The sequence below is a fragment of the Hyperolius riggenbachi genome, chromosome 2 (genome assembly GCF_040937935.1).
Source record: "Hyperolius riggenbachi isolate aHypRig1 chromosome 2, aHypRig1.pri, whole genome shotgun sequence".
Lineage (NCBI taxonomy): Eukaryota > Metazoa > Chordata > Amphibia > Anura > Hyperoliidae > Hyperolius > Hyperolius riggenbachi.
The window spans coordinates 433,469,329-433,491,475 of NC_090647.1; the positions used below are offsets into that span (position 1 = coordinate 433,469,329).

General features: G+C 41.1%; 1 protein-coding gene across 6 annotated transcripts in view; it reads right to left on the bottom strand.

Annotated features, from left to right (window-relative positions):
- IL1RAPL1 (interleukin 1 receptor accessory protein like 1) overlaps positions 1-22,147 on the bottom strand; it is a 1,893,014-nt gene that overhangs the window by 363,329 nt on the left and 1,507,538 nt on the right. For all 6 annotated transcript variants that reach the window (XM_068265642.1, XM_068265641.1, XM_068265643.1 and 3 more), the window contains one exon: positions 20,772-20,846. In XM_068265642.1, the coding sequence (XP_068121743.1) occupies positions 20,772-20,846 (75 nt within the window). The remainder of the gene's footprint in view (positions 1-20,771; positions 20,847-22,147) is intronic.

Sequence of the window (22,147 nt, forward strand, 5' to 3'; positions counted from 1 at the left end):
AAAAGCAAAGCATTTCAACTGGCAAAGTGTTGTAAATTGCTTTTGATGCTTAGTGATTTGTTCTTTGCAGCATAGTTTACTATGTTCGTGATTGCAGCATAGCAGACCTGGCATCGAACATCAGCGCACAGTATACAGTACAACTGTAAACACATTTTACTGTTTATCATCATTGCTTTGTGCTGTGTGGTTTATTCTGTTCCATTTGCAATTGCTCTGTTTTAGACTAGACATTGAGCAGTAATAATTCTTGTCTGCACAGTATAGCTAATAACTACCTTTACTGCACATCATGATTGTTAATGTTGTGGGCTGGGGAATAGCAATAAGGTATGCAAAGCTTGTGACTTCACCGGGGCCCCTGGACAAGATGGGCCCGTTAGGTGCCCTTCTTCATCAATCTTATTAACTTTTCATTGGTGCTATGCTAGTAGTAAACATGTCCTCTATATGTGCATTGAACAGTAGTAATCCTTAACAAACTGTTTCCCTAGTCTTATTTCACCTCTCAGACACTGCAGCTGTCCTTTGTAGGTTTTAGGAATGGCTGAACCAGCACTCATTCTCACTTAGCAGGCACGGATTGGCTCAGGGGACACATGTCTCCTTTCACCAATCCCTCCTGTCTCTGGGACCATTGTGATAAGGCATGTGCATCCGCAGCCCTGGATGTGAATCTCATGCCCACGCGGCTGAAGCGGTTAAAGCATTGTCTTATGTTAGCACTATAGAAAAGGAGTAAAGTAAAAAGAAAAACTTTTTTTTCTTTATTGAATGCAAACATTGCTCTTCTCCCCTCAACATATTTGAGTAATCAAACTCATTATTTCTTTAGTCTATATATTAAATGTGTTTACATCACATTGTGTTACAAATAACAAACAAATGCTCCTTGGATGAATCACTACACAGCTGCCAAATCTGGGAGATCTATCCTTATAAAGTGAACGTTACGAAACCAGCATCCATCATTAAAGTGAGATCACATTTGGATGTTTTACAAAGGGACTTCAAAGAGACACTATAGTGGCATATAGTAGAATGTATTAAATTATTCTGGACAGCCACTTTTATGTTAATTATTCTAATTTCAGCATCGGGAACAGTATATATATATATAAATATATATATATAGTTGTACATTGGTATGCCCGGCGCTCCTAGTGATTTTCCAGCCTGGGCTGTTTACCTATGTTTAACTATTACCTATATTCTCCTTACAGAGCATTCTGGGAACAAGGTATTATTTATATTCAATTTAGAACACCCAATCAACAGACACTCTGCAAAGATGCATCTGGCAGCACTAAAGATGTCCCTACCTCAGATAAATTTCGGAATATAAATCAAGGTGAAGAAAACATGTATTTCCCCCAAACAGGTGGCCTTTTCTTGTTCTCTAGCAAAATATAGATAGCAAGCTTTCCTTTTATAAGAGATACTTATTTATGTTAAAGTGGTCCTGAACTCTTGCACAGGACAGTAGGAAAGCATAGTAAATGCACAGTTCATGTATTTAGAGAGTTTAGCCTCTTAATCCCCCTCATCTGTGACTAATCACACGCTGTAATTTGATCTCAGCTGAGTCAGCTGGCTGCCATTGCAGAAAAGCTCATTGGTAAACACAGCATGTTAATATGTCTGCTTCCATGAAAGCAGGAAGTAGCCACACTGCAGATGTATTGCATGATTTGTATCAGCTGTAACAAAGAAATATTTTCCTTTAAAGAATATTATGCTGTTGCTTATCTTTTAGAGCAGAAATTAAGCTATGAATTCAGGTCTGCTTTAATAGCACATTACAAAATACAATCTATTTTGTGTCTTAAGCAACCAAGAAACAGACCCATGCAGAGCTTAATTTAATTCTCCCTCTGAGTCCACATGGCTTATAAAATGTATGTTAACCTATTATTAACTCTAGATAACATATGGTATGGGAATCCTATGCAGATCATTTAATTACTTATCATCTCCTTGCCACATTCTCAAATTACTTGAACTACAAGAACTTTAGGAAATGACATCTCATTCAATATGTGTCTAATATGTGTATAATTCATGTAATCAATAAAGCTATTCAACATTTCATACCTGGCTAAATTAAAAAAAATGTTTTAGATATCTACTAAATAAATCAGAACTTAAAACAATGTTAGCAAGATGATTGGATAGCACTCCTGTAGAAAATGGCTGATGTGAACTACATGCTGGTACCCTAGCAGAATATCTTAGAGTGGGGAGGATACCTAGGGGTATCAGAGCAAATGTGAGCCCGCTGATGTTTCCTGGTGATCCACAGTTTTGCCATACTTGGACTCTTATATGGAACAAAGCGTCTTTTGATTCGATGACATTAACTATTGACAGGATTATGGAGGAAATTCCAAAATTTGAGACCCAAATTGCAGACCTCAAACAAAAATATTTTGACAACACTTCTCCTGATGTATGGGCTAAATATGTAATAGAGTTGGCTGCAATGGTTGAGAGCCACAAAAAACAACTACAGAGCATTAAGCGGGAGAAATTTCAGAGGGATGCTGCTGACTATTCTACCGGGTATGTTTATCCATGGCAAAAACCTGTCAGTCAGAGACGACGCCCCAATCGGCCTAGGCCAGTTGGACCACAGGATCCTATACAGCAAGGCTCATCGGATTTTCAGACCCCCACATCATCCTCAGAACACCCCTCAAGCGCAGAAGAGTCCGCAGAGGGGGCAGGAAGAGGCACTATAAAAGACCGGCTGAGGCAGCGACCGAAGCCACCCAAAGTGCAGAGACCAAGGAACCCATAGCAGATATCATCGTAGTTAATATCTCTACTGTTGTCTTAACACCTGCACAGAAAACCCTGTTGGAGAGAGGTCTCTCCTTTGTGCCTACCCATTGGCCACTACAAGTGGACATAGATATTGAATTACAAAGATTCTTCAGATTGATACGGTTGAAACATCACTTTAGTTTACCACAACTAAGGTTTTTTCCATCACAGCAAGTATCCAGAGATGATTGCCTATCATTGGACGGGACTCATTTAAGATCAAAAAGCAATTTTAATCCATCATCATGTCAAGTGATTGACCAATTTGTGAATAATGTACAGAAAGATGTGGAAGTGCTTGTGCAGAAAATTGGAACATCAGAGCTCCGCCCTACACATAATTTGTCTTTTGAGGAACGACAGGCACTCAGAGAACTGAGTACAAATAAATTGATCACGATCAAACAGGCGGGCAAAGGGGGAGCAGTAGTAATCATGGACACAGATTACTATAAAGGGGAAATCAAGAGATTACTATCAGATGTCACCACATATCGGTTACTTGATCATAATCCTACAGCGGAATTTAAATATAGGATTGATGAGCTGCTACAACAGGCAGTTCATCAAAACATCATTGATGACAAATTAAGAGAATTTTTGATTCAAAAACATCCGATTATACCTGTATTGTACATCTGTCCTAAAATTCATAAGAATCTATCTAGGCCACCAGGTCGCCCGATAGTGGCAGGCATTGATTCTATTTTCTCCCCCTTAGCTAAATACCTAGACCTTGTATTGAGACCGTTTGTTATCGCAGGCAAATCTTATCTGAGAGATACGACAATGTTCTTGGAGGAGATCAATAAGATTATTGATGTCCCTGAGGGGGCCTTATTGGTAACACTGGATGTCGAGAGCCTCTACACCTCCATCCCACATGATGGGGGTGTGGAGGCTGTAGAACATACTTTGTTTTCTGCATCAGATTATGATGAACTTCAGGTTAAATTCCTATGTGATCTACTTAGGCTGGTACTAACGTGTAACTATTTTTTGTTTGAAGATTCTTTTTATTTACAGGTACAAGGTACGGCGATGGGCTCGAATGTGGCCCCATCCTATGCAAACATCTTTATGAACGTATATGAAGAGACGTTTGTCTACACAAGTGAGTTGTTTACTAGACATGCCCGTTGTTGGTATAGATATATAGATGATGTCTTTTGCATATGGGAGGGGCCACATTCGAGCCTATTAGAATTTGTAGATTTTCTGCACTTACGTTGTCCATTTATCAGGTTAACGATTCATAGTGACTTGGAGGAGGTCAGCTTCTTAGACACTAGAGTATGTATGTCTCAGGGTGGGCTAAGCACAGACTTATATCAAAAGCCTACGGACACAAACTCTACTTTGAGTTATGAAAGCTTTCATCCCCCTGCCACTAGACTAGCTATCTCCTTCAGCCAGTTTCAGAGGGTAGACAGGATTGTCAAAGATCTAGCTACTAAGACAGTGAGACTTGATGAGATGGAAAATAAGTTTTTGCAGAGAAAATATCCCAGGAGGGTTCTGGACAGGGCTAGGGTGAGACTTCAGGGAGATTTGACTAATCAGACCCATAGAAGAAAAGTTCATAGTAAAAGAATTCCATTTGTTAGTCAATATAGTATTTGTAGTGAAGGTATTGCGAGCATTATACGAAAACATTGGCATTTACTGAGGTACGGTTTACCTGAGGTAGCAGAAGTACAGGGTTTCCCTCTTATGTCATATAGAAGGGCACCCACCCTGAGGGACAAATTGGTGCATGCAGATGTTGGTACCAACAAAACATTTCAAAAGTTATGTAGATCTGATGGCACATATCCATGTTTAAATTGTGTGCACTGTAGCAGTGTTATTAAAGCTAAAGAAATCTGTCACCCCTACACAGGGGTTACATTTAGAATCCATGGCCAGTTTGACTGTAATTCTAAATATGTTATATATGCACTAAAATGTCCTTGTGGTATGTTATACATTGGCCAAACCACCCAGGCAATGAAAGTCAGGCTATCAGCCCATAAGAGTGCCATTAGGACACAAAAAACAGAGTTAGCAGTGTCATCCCACTTTGTGCAGGCGCGGCATGGTGTGAGCCAGCTGCGATTCCAGATTTTAGAACAGGTGCCCCCCTTGAGGAGAGGGGGTGATAGAGTTAAGAAACTCCTTTATAAGGAGGCAATCTGGATACTGGACACACTTGAGCCGCGCGGCATGAATAGGGAATATGACATGCTGCCACTGATTTAATCATATCCCACATAAGTTAGGAGATTATATATATTATGATGTAATAAGTGCTATGTTTTTGCTTGGTTTCTGTACTTTTGGGACCTCCCAAGGGGGTGTGCATTCGGATGTCACACGTCATCTGTGCACATCAGGGTGGACTTTGTCCACGCTGAGTAGGGATGTCTGACTAGACGGCTAATTGCCGTCTTAGGAGGCAAGACTTTAGCGTACTGCGCTGGTATCCAGCGCACGTGGCGCTTTGTTTACATCAGCCTTGCCTCCTATTGGTCGGCATTCCCTCTGCACATCTAGGCCTCCGGTTATGTCAGACCCAGAAGGGCGTCATTGTGTTTATACACGTGACGTCCTTACAGCCTATCCGATCGTGCGGCGTTTCGCCGCACGTCACGACTAAGGTTTCCCATCAGGTCCGCTCTTTAGGGGGTGTGTACTTGATGAGGTCACATCATACCTTGCCGTGATTGGTCGGCGGCTGAGCGGGTCTGCAGCGCCTGAGGTAGTGGACGTGCGCCGTCGCAGATGCGCATCAACTAGGGAGAGGATTCCACGAGGAGGACACGTCATAGGTATGTGTAACTAAGTTCCCCACAAGGTCCGCTTGGCAGGACGTAGGGGGAGGTGACCGCCAGAGGCGGTACTCTGACGTGATAGGCTAATGCATATTGTATTGATACTATTTAAGGTGACCATTTGAAACTTACCAGTGAGACACAGGCATAACTTGATAAAGGAGGTACGCCTCCGAAACGTTGTAATTGGAACATGTCTGGTTGTCTTTAATTAATAAAAAGAGCATACAGATACAGATACAGATGGTGACGGCATATCTTTTACTTGAAGAACTCAAAACAATGAGATGGTGTTGGCATTTAACTTGCTGTTCTATTGTCTATTTGGATCTGAGTAATTGATTACAATAAAATAGCGCAGAAAGTGTTTTATTGATTTAATTATTAGAAGCAATGTAGAAATCTGCCAAAAGTTCAAAGCATCATGATTCAAAAAGGAAAAGAAAATGAGATTACATTTTTGATTATAAATCTTTTGTTCCCCTTGCATCTCAGACATATATTATCACTTTACATAAAACTCTTATTTAATAATGTCAACATATCACATGCACAGAAAATAGTAACTGATCAGTCCAACACTGCACATGGTGTGCTTAGGCAGTATATTAGTACTGAAGCTTTATGAATAGTTATTGCTACATGAGCTTAAAATTTAATGTCAGATTATTAATTAAAAAATACAGCTATGTATTTACCTGGTCAAAGACTTTATATTTTGTATAAATATATTGCATATTTACAAGAGTCCTTAAACAACCACTATCGTGACAAAATGTAAAATACAGATAAAAGCAGAAACACAATGCAACAGAATGGGAAAGTGGTACTGCACATTATCTGTGTATTTTGTCGCATACAGTGAAGCATACTGCCAATGAAAAGTATGCTTCACTGTCACACGCTTGTTTGCAGTAACACACTACATGCAATCACAATGCTGCACGCATTATACCGCCATGCACCCTCTGCTCTATGAGCGTCTCATAGGTGGTGCATTGCAGGGTCACTTTGAATCTGGCCTTCAAAAAGCACTCCCTGGAAAGGATTTTTATCAACACCAAGGCCAGTCTCCTTGTCCCTACCCATTTGCACACTGCTTTGGCATTTTGAGTGAGCAACAACCACCCTTAAAATGCTTTTCAAATTACAGAAAACCATGAGGAGATGTAGTAGTTCAAAACCTGTCAGATTTGTCAGATTCCTACCTACTGTAAGTGATAGCAACATAGAAAAAAAAGTGATTTATGGCACATTTTACACTGGGACAAATGTATGTCTTATATGTACGTGTAAACATGGATTTTCAATGTGTACATTTTTTTGTAGTAGCCCTTTAAAGTCAAAGGTGGCATAAGAAATGAAACACATTTTGAAAAGAAAATCAGCTTCAGGTTTGAGAACTTCACAAACTCATCCCTTTTGTCAGTTATGCCAGTTGTAAAACCAGGATGTGGATACTGTGTAAGTTTTCAGTTGTCGATCAGCACAGGACACCTGCTGTCATGTGCAAGTGCTGTTTACCCCAGGAGATCGATAAAGGACTTATCAAGGAGGACTGATGATCAGCAGCTAAAAACATTGTTGAAATAGGAAGAAATAAGTGCATACTTACTTAGCTTTGCTTCTGCTGATGAGCTATGTGGGGGAGATGTGAGAGTATGTAGGGTACTTATAAATGGGAAACACTGTATTGAGCACCATATAATAGGGTATTATCTATTGGAGGAGTTATATTAGAGGTGACCCTTAGATGGCACAATAAATGGAGAAGCACTGTATATGGGGGCACTATATTATGGCCATGAGGACTATTATGATGGAATTATTATCAAGCCACTTTGTTATCATGCTGCCAATGATGTCAATATTTATGAAAATGAATGACACTGGCCTCAATTCACTAAGCTTATCTTCTGTCTTTAATAACGTCTCTAGAGTTATCACCATGTTGATAAGGCATGTAGTATTCAGGAAACATTTTACCTCAGGCAAACCTAAAGTTAACTCTTTTGTCTTTAAGTTAAGGTAATATCTCTAAAGTTAACGTTTTAATCCTTAAAAGAACTACAGAATTCTAAAGTTAAAGACAGACTGTTAATTAACTGCATGTGAAAATAACTACAGAGGAGGTAACCTAACTACAGAGGAGGTAACTTAAGGAATGAAGAGATAAGATAACTCTCTTACTGTGTGGTGGTAAGTTTTCTCTTTCCTTATTGGCCTCAATTTACTAAGATCATGCCGGAGATAATAAGGCAGGAAAAAACTTACCTCCACACATCGATCCTGCCCTATTAAGGTGTAGAGAGTTTTCACAGTGAGAGAGTTATCTTATCTCTTCAGTCCTTAAGTTACCTCCTCTGTAGTTATTTTCATATGCAGTTAACAGCCTGCCTTTAACTTGAGTTATGTTAATGATTAAAGAGTTAACTTTAGAGATCTCACCTTAACTTAAAGACAGAAGAGTTAACTTTAGGTTTGCCTGAGGTAAAATGTTTCCTGAATACTACATGCCTTATCACCATAGTAACAACTCTAGAAACGTTATTAAAGACAGGAGATATGCTTAGTGAATTGAGGCCAATATCTCCAGCATGATATTAGTGAATTGAGGCCATTGTAGTGAATTTTGAAATAACTTCTAGCCAGTGGCGGACATACGGCCGTGCAGGCCGTGCCGCCGCACGAGGGCCCCTGAAGTTCCGCTGCTTCAGGGGCCCATTAAGTATTGCAGGTTTTTTTTTTTAATTTTACCTTTTATTTTTATTTTAACCTGGGGGGCCCCTACTCCTGTCCTCCCCCCTCACATCGGCCCCCCCCCTCCCCCTCATGCGATGCGGCGGGAGAGCAGAAAATACAGGAAGTCTCCGCCGGGGCTGCAGCAGACACTAGAGGCTGCTGCCGCTTGGTCTCCCGTGTCTCCAACTTTGTACACTGCTCGCTACTTCCTGGTTTAGTAGCGAGCAGTGTACAAAGTTGGAGACACGGGAGACCAAGCGGCAGCAGCCTCTAGTGTCTGCTGCAGCCCCGGCGGAGACTTCCTGGATTTTCTGCTCTCCCGCCCGCCGCCGCCGCCGCGCATACCGGGAGGGGGGCCCCGAGGTGAGTGAGGGAGGATAGGAGTCGGGCCCCCCACCCGGATAGCTACACACCCATCCACCCGGCTACCTTACCCACCCGGCTACCCACACACTCACCCGGCTACCTACCCACCCGGATACCCACACACCCACCCGGCTACCTAACCACCCACCCAGCTACCTACCCGGCTACCTAACCACCCTGCTGGCTACCTACCCACCCGGCTACCTACCCACCCGGATACCCACACACCCACCCGGCTACCTACCCGGCTACCTAACCACCCACCCGGCTACCTACCCACCCGGCTACCTACCCGGCTACCTAACCACCCTGCCGGCTGCCGACCCACCCACCCGGCTACCTACCCGGCTACCTAACCACCCTGCCGGCTACCTACCCACCCACCCGGCTACCTACCCACTCGGCTACCTAACCACCCACCCGGCTACCTACCCACCCGGCTACCTACCCGGCTACCTAACCACCCACCCGACTACCTACCCACCCGGCTACCCACCCACCCGGCTACCTAACCACCCACACATCTACGCACTCACCCGGCTACCTACCCACCCGGCTACCTAGCCACCCACCCGGCTACCTACCCACCCAGCTACCTAACCACCCAGCTACCTAACCACCCTGCCGGCTACCTACCCACCCACCCGGATACCTACCCACCCACCCGGCTACCTACCCACCCAGCTACCTACCCGGCTACCTAACCACCCACCCGGCTACCCACCCGGCTACCTAACCACCCACACATCTACCCACCCGGCTACCTAACCACCCACCCGTCTACCTACCCACCCAGCTACCTAACCACCCTGCCGGCTACCTACCCACCCGGCTACCTACCCACCCGGCTACCTACCCACCCGGCTACCTACCCACCTGGCTACCCACCCACCCGGCTACCCAACCACTCACCCGGCTACCTACCCGGCTACCTAACCACCCACCCGGCTACCTACACACCCACCCGGCTACCTACCCACCCACCAGGCTACCTACCTACCTACCCACCCGGCTACCTACCAACCCACCAGGCTACCTACCTAAAGACCCACCAGGCTACCTACCCACCCACCCAGCTACCTAACCACCCACCTACCCACCCACCAGGCTACCTACCCACCAGGCTACCCACCCACCCGGCTACCCAGCCACCCACCAGGCTACTTACCCACCCGGCTAAGGGCTGCCTACCTACCTACCCACCAGGCTACCTATCCACCCAACCACCCATGGGAGCTGCGCGCTGGATGGAGGCTGGGACAGGAGGTCTGCTGCTGCAGGTGAGTAAATGGTTTTTTTTATTATTTATTTTAGCAGGTGTATGTTCTGGGCAGGTCTGCCACATGATTGCGTGTATGTTCTGGGCAGGTCTGCCACATGATTGCATGTATGTTCTGGGCAAATTTGCTACATGATTGCATGTGTTTTCTGGGCAAATCTGCCGACATGATTGCACGTATTTTCTGGGCATATCTGCCGACATGATTGCACGTATTTTCTGGGCATATCTGCCGACATGATTGCACGTATTTTCTGGGCATATCTGCCGCCATGATTGCACGTATTTTCTGGGCATATCTGCCGACATGATTGCACGTATTTTCTGGGCATATCTGCTCACATTATGTGTATTTTCATGAGAAAACCTGCACAATTATGTGAATTTTCTGGGGAAAGGGTCACCAAAACCTGGGCCCACTGTCTTTGCGTTGCACTTTTCAAGGGAACCTGAGGTGAGAATAATATTGAGGCTGCCATATTTCTCTCCTTTTAAGCAATACCAGTTGCCTGGTTGCCGTTCTGGTCCTCTGCCTCTTATTCTTTCAACCATAGACCCTGAACAAGCATGCAGCAGGTCAGGGGTTTCTGACAATATTGTCAGAACTGAGAAGATTAAGCTGCATGCTTGTTGCTGGTGTAATTCAGTTTATTACTGCAGCCAAATAGATCAGCAGGGCCGCCAGGCAACTAGTATTGTTTAAAAGGAAATAAATATGGCAGCCTCCATATCACTCTCACCCCGGGATCACTTTAAATTACAGTTAGCTCCGCCCTTATCCGGTCATTGCCACGCCCATTTTTTGCCGCGGCGCTACGCGCCGCAGGTTCTATCCACACCCATTTTTTGCTGCGGCGTGCTTCGCGCGTCGTAGGTTATAGCCACGCCCATTTTTTGCCGCGGCGCGCTTCGCGCGCCGCAGGTCAGGGGGGCCCACAATTGATATTTTGCACAGGGGCCCACTGCTGCCTGTGTCCGCCACTGCTTCTAGCTATTTCATATACATGAGTATAATGAATTAGTTCAATTATAATGTGTAATTCTTTGGGAAAGTCTGCAAATGGGATTTAAATGCATTATACAAAACTCATTCAAAAGGAAAAACATACAAAAATAAGAAAAATAATTTTAATATCATAAAAGTAGCCACCTAGCCAAAATAGCCAACCAATGATGTGCACAAGAATTTCAAAGTGGAATAATAACTTTAGGTGACACGACGTTCATTTGTTGCTAAAGGGCCAACACGGACAGATCAACAGATTCTTACCCAGCTTATCTTATTCTTACATTGGTGTTTTCCCAGCTGTTTCAATTCGACATTACCTGATGAGTGGTAGTATATCAATGAAGTATCTAGTGAGATGGATACATTTGTATCATGCTCTGTCACAAATATTCTGATGCGTGTTCCCTCACAGAGAATAGATCTAAGCTGACAGGTGTGTAATCCACATATTTATGCATGAAGGCAAGGTGTGCCAGATTCAAAGTGCAGCTTTAAATACGTGGTTTAAATGACATCAAAGTGAATCATTTTCTACACTTGTTATAAAAGTATTGAAATCCATTTTGTACTGAGCTAGCTGAAAAAAAAATCCAAGCGCTTTTAAGTGCTGATATAACTACATGCTGATGACCTGCTTGGAAAATATTAATGGAGGTTCATTAAAATATGCAATCAACCTCTCGAGCACCTATTCTAAATTAGAGAATTGTACAGTTTTATTTAAAGGATTGACACCATCAAGACAAAAGGTTTAGCTTTTTCTTTTAATTTGCATCATCACTTCACATAGCTCTTAGACAATTCTTTCTCCTGGTTTCTATTACACAGTTGCACACACACACACGCACGCACACACGCACGCACGCATGCACACACACACACACACACACACACACACACTTATATTAGAATAGCATTGTTGATTATAAGAAGAGGACAAAAATCTTGTGTCATTTTTTAGCTGATTTGTAACTATCCAACAGATTTGGCAGGTTGTCTATGGTTCAAGTCAATTATTTGTTCTTCTCTGTTGTTAACTTATTGAGGGGACCTTTGACTTTTGTATGTTAAGACCAAGCAGTACATCCTTGACTTTTTATTAAAAGACTTGGAAACATTATTTAGGAATTAATTAATGTAGCTGTCTCTTAAATTATTTATGTAAAACAACAAAATCATTTGAGAAGGTTCTTAACGTTCCCTATCTTTTTAACTTGTAAAGCGTGGAATTGATTATCTGTAATGCTACCCAGTCAAACAATTACACTTAACAATCTAGAGAGCATTTACTTGGAAGCCATTTTTCTTAACTATTCCTTTTCATATAGAGAGTGGAAAACAACCCTCATATTTAATGTGTGTGTAGTTACCTAAAGTCCCATACCTACCAAAGAAGAAGGATGCTTTTGGATCCTTTTGAGGCTTCCCTCGCTGTCCTCTGATCCCCATCACAGAGTATGGACCCTCCAAACATTACTGACAAAGGCTGATCATGGCCACACTCCTCTTCAAGCATGAAGTGCGTGCAAAGCCTGGACTGCACATTAAACCGGAGCCACTTGTGCATGAATAGCTCCATGCTACTGTGCAGGTACAGCAATGCTCACACAACTGCAGCATGGCTATTTTACCAGAAGAGGAATGCAGCCCTGATCAACTGGTGGGTCCACAAGCGGCACCGGGGCACTGGAGAACAGCAAGGGAAGCTTCATTAGGATCCAGATGCTTCCCTTTCCTTAGGTAAGGATGTTTCTGAGCTCGAACTTTGACTTGGGTTGTCACCTTATGCATCAGAGCAATTTTCACCTGCCATTCATTCGCTAATAACTTTATCACTTCTTAACACAATTTATTGATCTATATCTTGTTTTTTCTGCCACCAATTAGGCTTTCTTTGGGTGGTACATTTTGCTAAGAATTATTTTTTTATAAATGCATTTTAACAGGATTAATAAGAAAAATTTTTATTATTTCTTAGTTTTCAGCCATTATAGCTTTAAAATAATTCATGCTACCATAATTAAAACCTATGTATTTTATTTGCCCGTTTGTCTCGGTTATGACACCATTTAAATTTTGTCCCTATCACAATGTATGGCGCCAATATTTTATTTTGAAATAAAGGTGCATTTTTTCCGTTTTGCGTCCATCACTATTTACAAGCCTATAATTTAAAAAATGTTCATAGTATACCCCTTCAAATGCATATTTAAAAAGTTCAGACCCTTAGGTAACTATTTATGTTTTTTTTTTATTGTAATTTTTTTTTTCCCATTAAAAATTTTATTTGGGTAATATTTCGGTGTGGGAAATAAACAGTTAATTTTTAATGTTATTATATGTGTACATTGTAATGTAAAAATATATAGATGTAGTTTTACTTGAGTTTTTTTTCTCCTTGTGCTTCTCGCTAATCGGAAGCATGAGGAGGACGCGGAAAATTTTATTTGCAGAAAGTCTGAAGCCTCTAGTAAGAGTGCTTCGGTTTTTCTGCTGGGGACATGGATTGGTGATTGGGAACCATGTTCCCGTTCACTGATCTCAGGGCTACTGGGGGACAGCACGGGGTCATGCCCATGATCGCACACGGGAGCGCGCCAAAGCGCGGCACCACAGCAGAGCAGCCTGGGTGGCTGAAATGGTTAAAGAGATGGAAAACGTAATAACCCCATATACTGAGTATAATAGTAATGGTTTGACAAAGAATCCTTAGTAAGCAGTCAGCACTACTCATCTTGGGCAATTGCACCAGCTATGTCTTTATAAAAAATAAAGGCCAGACTGAGAATCCCCCATGAAGAGATGGACTAACCTAAATTTCTAGTACTTACTGTAAGTGACAGCAACATAGGAGAAAAGTAATTTATGGCTCTTTTTTCTCTGGAAGAAATGTACTTCTTATTTGTATGTGTTTTAAGTTTTAAGATTTTTGCGACAGTTCCTCTTTTTTTCTTTCAATATGTTTTTATTGACGTTTGAAATGCAATTACAGTAATGAATAAGTGTTACAGTTACATTCAAAGTGATAACATGGAGTGGAGGCCATTGGTTATAATAAGAAAACATCATACATTAGATTTTACAGTATGTCCTATGTATGACTGCTCTACTAATCATAAAGCTTATTGACTCCAGAATTGCAAAATTTTTACTGTAACCATCTGCCATGCAACTATACGACTATAAGATACTGCCATGTATCTCTTGGAACTTGCAGATAACTAAAACATATATCTGAAACCTAAATCTGAAACATTAAACATAAAGCATAGAACGTAAATTGGGCAAATCAGTTCAGTTGGGTAAAGAACCTCATGAGGTTATGACCCGAGGGGGTCTAAAGGCGACAGTTCCTCTTTAACATCGCATTAAAAAATGTTGCGTTATGGTAACTCACTGCTTGCAGTGCATTACCGCTAAACGCAGCTAAACGCAGATGCATTGCGACTTTAACATCGCATTAAACCGCAATGTCCCACTGTGAATACAGCCTTAATGAATGAATCCCTCAAAGTGTCTCAATTCTGCCTACTAAGTTACTAACAGTTTGTTTTCTTTGTTTGCAATACTGCATCATTTCTTGACGGCTAGAAAAATTTGTGAACAAACTATTCAGGACTGTAACCATCTGAAATGTGATAGAAACAGAACATCCTGCTGGCACAGTCTCATGTTTATAACATGAAACTCAATGATCAATGTTAGAGGAGAATATAATCACTAAAGATAACCTGTATATAATGTACTGGGCAGCAGTGACATTTTGACTTTTCTATTTGCCAGCGACATCTTGTTGGTAACATTAAACAAACACTGTGGTTTACTGAGAATGCTTTTAAGAAGAAGCCGGTGTTTCCAGTCTCCAAGGAGGTTTTAAGAGTTGAGAAAAACTAACAGGTTGATCTCTCTGTCTAATCCACTTAAGACTTGAAATTTATAACAGTCTTTGAAAGTGACTGAATATTTCAAAGCTGTTTGAGACCATTACATGGTTCATTCAGTCTTTACAGATTGTGCCAATCAAAAAAAACAAAAACAAAACAGAACAAAACAAAAAACAACAAAGTAATAATAGTAACATTTACAAATAAGGCAATCACATATACAAAAACACAGTTAAAGATGAATATAAGAAAAAACATATTGGTGGTAATGTAACTACATGTGCTGCATAAGTAATCCAATATTTATATCTATAGGAACTGCTATTGTGGGAAAGATGGGCAGAAAAAGAATTACCAGTAACTTTCTATATAACCCATTAGCAGCTTCAATAGAGTTATCTCGTTTGAGATAAGTGCACTGCTTTTGACCTCAATTGGCAGAACTTGTCATGCTGTAATTATCTTGGAATGCTTTGATCTCTGCTTGCTCCTTTATTATTGTCTCACAATGCCCCCTAGTGACACGTGGCCATAAATACACATTACAGCAGTACTAATTAGAAGCCAGTATATCTAATAAAGAAGAAACAATGGCCTAAAATAAATTGGCCTGGAGTACTTGCAAGCATTTAAATAAACTGGTTGCTAAAGGTTTAAAAACCTTTCTGTGGCATCCACATGAAAATCAGAGGGCTAATTTGGCTTACAAAATTACCATATTTACCTAGTCAAGTTAATTACTGATCACCATAGGGCATGTGATCAGAGACTCACTGACTATCTTTTTATAGTCAGTATCTTTTAAGTTGTGGGTGCCAAGCATTAAGGTGCGTACACACACACTACTAAAGAGAAAGATGGGTCCATCAGACCTTCTCGCTGGGCGGTCGTTCTCCCGACAGTAGTGCGTGTGTACAGTCTATCTGCAGACTGATAAGGCTGTTTCTGAATGATCCGCTGAGTGGGGAGTGACATGTGTGGCATTGTTTGAAGGAGATCTTCAATGAAGGCCAAGAACAGTAGCAACCACCAGACAGACAAAGCAAGTGTGTAGGGGCCTGACAGCCATTTTGCAAGCGCTACTTAACGGCTGTCAGGCCGGTATAGACTTGCTTTGTATGCTTGTCTGTGGGATGAAATAAAGTGGTGTCAGCATTTGCAAGTTATCTGGTGCCCAGACTTTTTACAAGTATTGGACTGTTTGTTCTGTCCGGAGGCAAACCACTGAGGTAGTCTGGATGCAGCTAGTGCCGATTTCTTTTGCTTCTACCTATAGGATAAGGCCAAGAGGATATTGGCCTTGGAACATTCCCATGGATATTGGCGTGGGATCATTAATTAAAATGTAAGTATTAGTAAGTATATGTTTAACCACTTGAGGACCACAGTGTTAAACCCCCCTAAAGACCAGGCTATTTTTTCTCTAATTGGCCACTGAAGCTTTAAGGCCAAGCTGCAGGGCCTCACAACACAGCACATGAGTGATTCCTCCCCCCTTTTCCCCCACGAACAGAGCTCTCTGTTGGTGGGGTCTGATCGCTCCAAAGCTGTTTATTTTTTTATATAAATATTTATTTTATTTATTTTTTTATAAAAATTGCCTTTTTTTATTTGGTTTCCCCAGCTCCCTCCCCCCGCCAGCCAATCAGGGTGATCAGCTGTCATAGGTTTCAGCCTATGACAGCCGATCACTGCCCAGCCTATGGAGGGGACAGCCATGTCACATGGCTGTCCCCAGTACAGCGCTGCTGCCGATCTCTGCGCTGTACATGTAAAAAGACGGCAATTACGCCGTCTAACAGTCTCCCAAGTGGCGATTGCCGCTCGGAGACTGAAGGTGGGGCGGAGCTCCACCCCCGAGAAGGAGATGCACGTGCAGCCTGTGCGCGATTTCCTTCAGTAGCTAGCACCAGGAACTGACGCCAATTGGCATTAGGCAGTCCTGGGGCTGCCGGCGCGGCCATGTCCATTGGCGTGGATCGGTCGTAGAGTAGTTAATGAAGAAAATTGACAATTGGGGGGGGTTGTGGTTTTATGTTTTGTTTATATTTTTAACTATTTGATGAGATGGGTAAAGGGTATATTAGCATCCCATATATGTTTTAGCTTCATAGCTGTTCAACCAGATTGCAGAGTCATGTGACCCTTAACCTCCTTGGCGGTAACCCCGTGTGTGACACGGGGTAAGCCGCCGGAGGGTGCCGCTCAGGCCCTGCTGGGCCGATTTACATAATTTTTTTTTCAAACACGCAGCTAGCACTTTGCTAGCTGCGTGTTTGCTCTGATCGCCGCCGCCGATGCGCCGCTACCCACCACGGAAACAGGCCCCCCCCCCCACATACCCCTTGCGCAGCCTGGCCAATCGCCACCAGGCTGCACTATGGGGTGGACCGGGACTCCCTGTGACGTCACGACGTCTGTGACGTCGTGACGTCACTCCATTCATCGCCATGGCGACGGGGGAAGCCCTCAAGGAAATCCCGATCAGAACGGGATTTCCTTATGGGCAAGCGGCGCCGGCGGCGATCGGAGGGGACGGGCGGACGCGCGGGGAGGGGGGAAGCATGTAGCTAGCGCTAGGCTAGCTACATGCTAAAAAAAAATGGCGAAAAAAACCCTTCCGCGGCTGCGCAGCCGCACATTGCATACCGCCAGGGTAAAGACACTTGGAGCGGGTAAGCAAGAGGAAATACACCTCCTTTCGTTCTGGGAATAGGGCAGAAAGATAAGTAACATTCTTTTGTAGTCTCTGAAGAATTTTTTTTAGATATTTTATTTATTTGTTATACATACTACTCAGTAGTCTGTGGCACAGAAATTAATTTACACTTATTGAAACCTAAATGGTTAATTTAAGCTTTTAGTAAGTTGTGTAATTGCAGTTAAAAAGCAAGTATGACCAATTTAACATTCAAAACTGAGCCACAAATAAATTGAAAATCAAAACAACAAAAACATAATAACAAAAAACTTTTTGTTAATATGAAACTGAAAATGTAAGGAGATAGGGCAGTTAATTATCTTAACATTTTCCCAGCAGCCAAAGTTAAACATGCTATTGTCCTAAGCTTATCTTGAGTAAAAGCAGAAATACACAACAATCACTTTTAACCTAGTAAATATTTTATTTCTATGCAGTAATCTTCTGCTCCTACTGTTCTCTACATTCGCAGTTGTATCTGTCAGCTACAATCAATCATAAAGATTTCTGAGACTTATGAATACCTCCTAAAGTGGAAACTAACAAACCAGTCATGAAATGAGCTGGAGATACAAGACAAAAAAAACTACTATTCTGGTACACATTAAGGTTGTATGAATAGGCACTCTTTACATAAAAGGAAGATGCAGTATAAGAAGCTGGCAACACAAAGCTATTCAAAAAATAGTTAAGGCACCATCACATGGACAGTAGCTTGAAGAATACATTTGTATTGTAAGTCATTCAATAACTCAATTATAAACCCCAACTTTAAAACCATGCATTTGCTCACAACACTGCCATTCTCTATACTAACTCTGGAACATAAAAAGCTACCATCACTAAAACTGTAAAGGTTAAAATACATGAGTACAAACACATATAAAAGGTGCATTCGCCCAGAGTAAAATGCACTATAAAGTACTTTTTTTTTTACCATGTCATGGTTACTTGAAGTAGGTAGTTAAAAATCTGACATGTTCTGACACATTTTAGATCAGTTTATTTTCTCAGGAGGTATTTTTACTATTTATTTTATTCTTTATAAAAGATATTTACCTTATTTACCTGAAAACTATTTTGAAAGTTGGACTGAGCAACTACCATTCAATAAGTGCTTGTTGAAAATAAAAAAAAGCTGAGAATCCTCCATAAGGAGAAGGGATAAGCAGAAAGTACGCCAGTGCGAATTTACGCATCGTAGTTCGCATCTACGCATCGTAGTTCGTAGATGAAGTTTCAAAACTATGCTTACGAATTTACGCATAGCGAAGTACCGCTACGCGTAGCTTACGCCCACTGTGCGTAGTTAACATGTGTATTGCGTAGTGAGCTACGAATGTGTTACTCGCGGTTAATTTTCCGCATGCGATTGTATGCTTACAAATTTACGCATTGGAAAGGGTAATGTACGCATAGAAGAGTTCCCGGTATAAGCAATTAAATAGGAATTAATGCGTAAAATTTTCTGCACACGGGCATAAGCATCCGCATACACTATGCGTAATTGCGTATTTTAACGCGTAGTCTACGAAATCCATACGAACCGAATATTTGATTTCGAAGCCGTAGTTTGGCGAAGCGTAATTACTTAAAACTACGCATAGTTCCAGCGTAGCGAAGTTGGCTGACTACGACCATCCCTGATAAGGAGATGAATTAGTCAAAAGCCTGTAAGAGATCTGTGATTTTTACTGCCTACTGTAAGTAAAAGCAACATAGTAAAAAGGTTAATTACAGTGCATTTTGCTTGGGAACAAATAAACATCTTTACATTTTTTCTCGATAGTGCTCTGTATAAGTGGGATTACACTCAAAACTTTTCAGTCAACATGGGGGTCCCTTGGAAGAACCCCAAGGATACGCTTAACATTAAGTACAGCTGGGAAAGAACTACATGCTTACTAGGTTGTGCACTACTACTTCTTATCAATGTCTGTTTTGGAGGATCAAAGCTAGTATACCTCTGATGGGCACCCCATGCCCATGTTTTCTTAACTGCATGAAAAATTTGATGTGCTAGCTACTCTGCTTATTCAGCATCTTAAATACGGTAGCTTATGCTTAGTGATATAAGAGCTGGCAGACTAAAGAGGCCACTTCACATAATGAGAGGTGTAAGGTTCACACTGCAAGAGCTTTTTGGTGCTAATAATGTGAAAGCTCTTGCTAATGCAATGCTATGGGTGATTTTTATAAAATTGCATTGCTCAGGTGAGAACACACACATAGCATTACATCGGCAAGAGCTTTTAAAACCATAAGCACTTAGAAAAAGCTCTTGCAGTGTGAACCAGCCCTAAGGCCTGGGATCCACTAGTAGCCCTTTTCTAAGCCTTTCGTAAGTGCTTGAGATTTGAATAGCTCTTGCTAATGTAATGCTACGAGGGGATTTTTCACATCCTTTAAGTGAGATCACACCCATAGCATTACATTAGCAAGAGCTTTTCAAATCACTAGCACTTACGAAAGGCTTAGAAAAGTGCTGCTAGTGGGTTCCAGGCCTACCATTTTCTAAATTAATATTAATGAGTCAACCCCACTGAGTGATGTCTTTGTCCTTTTTAAATATTGTTCCCTATATCTTTCCTGATCAGGTATCATTATGGGAAGATGTTTAATTGCTTCATATTAAAACCGAGACACAGAACAAGTGTTGGGATATAACCATTACTAATTACATCATTAAAAATAATTTCTTCAGTGTGAGATACGTATGTAAACGAAAGGAAAAAAAGTATGGCCATTTGTCAAAGATTTTTCTGAAAGCAAAGTTCATTTAAACAAAGAATGTCCAAGTGCTCCATTGGTTTTGTTCTTTTCCTTTGAAATTTCACCCATTTATCATTTATGAGTTTTCATTTAGAAAATCCCATTAAAACATTTTTCTATTGTAATTTGTACCATTTTTCAAGTAGGAGAGACATCTCTTGTACTTTTTCATATAATGAAAAACAGAGAGAAGTAGCTCAAGCTGCAGGTAAGGTGTTTATCTAATTGTGTTTTATTTTACAGAACACAATCTTGATGATAAAACATTTTCTGTAAGGAACTGAATAAAAGCAATTAAACATATCAGCATCATGTATGATCTCTACAAATATATTATTATTATTTATCTAAATATGAAAGCAAACATATAATTACTTACCAATTTGAGCTTCCTGGATTGTTAATTTGTTTTCTAAAGGCTGCAGTAACTTTGGTGGCTTGTCTGTTAGTGGAGCTGAAAAAAATGAAAACAAAAAACATACAAGAAAATTATAATCCATAGCATGCTGCAAGATAAAGTACAGAATGCTTTGTATATTAAAAATAATATTCAAACACACATATATATATGTGTATATATATATATATATATATATATATATATATATATATTTACTGTATATATATATATATATATATATATAATATATATATATATATATATATATATACATATATACCACACTATGGGCTTGATTCACTAAACTGTGATAAATAATAGCACGGGTGCGCCAGCGTTTTAGCGCATGGTTTCACATCTTTGTGCTCAATCACAACATTTAGCATGCAATCGTGAATTTTCACGCACAATGGCAATAGCCAACAATTGTGTTAAAAAATTCACAATTGCATGAGAAAATGCGCACAAAAACGCTAGCATGCCCGTCTTATGAGTTATCATGGTTTAGTGAATCAAGCCCTATGTATTTTATTATTATTATTTACATAGCACTAGGGATGGTCGGAAATGCCAAATTCCGATTCCGCGGAAAATCCGCTTTCCCCCATTGCCGATTACTGCTACTGATTGCGATGTCCACTACCGATTTCCGCATTCCGATGCGGATTTCCGAGGAAATAGCGGAAATTTCAGCCGGCTTTAACATCGATTTTCTCAAAAACTACAAGGTCTTTTTTATTTTATTTTTTGTATTATTGTTCCCACACTTCTGTTTAACATACCCTGACATTTTGGTGTTTCTAGAACCTATAGGGGCTTTGCTATTAACTGCTAAAGTCGGCAGATTTTGACTATAATGTAAAATGCAGAAAATCCACATTACTGATAAGCAGTAATTGTTAGGACAATCAGAAGACTCAGAATGAATAAACCAATCAGAGAATGGGGATTTAGGTGGAAATTTCTGCATTCTCTGATTGGCTTATTTATTCTGAGTCTTCTGATTGGCTTAAAATTACTGCATATCAGATAATGCTGATTTTCTGCATTTTACATTACAGTCAAAATCCACCGACTGCAGTGGTGGATTTTCAAAAAGACCTTGTAGTTTTTGAGAAAATTGATGTTAAAGTCGACGGAAATTTCCGCTAAAATGTCCACAATTTCCATGGAAATCCACCTATTCTACTTGTATTACCGATTTCCGCATTCCGATGCGGAAATGCAATTTCCGATTGGAAATGCGGAAATTGTATTTCTGCAGAACCCGAACAAGCATCCCTATATAGCACCAACATATTCTATGGTATGTTACATAGTACAGAACAGTGGGGGGCATAGGTACATGAGTATTT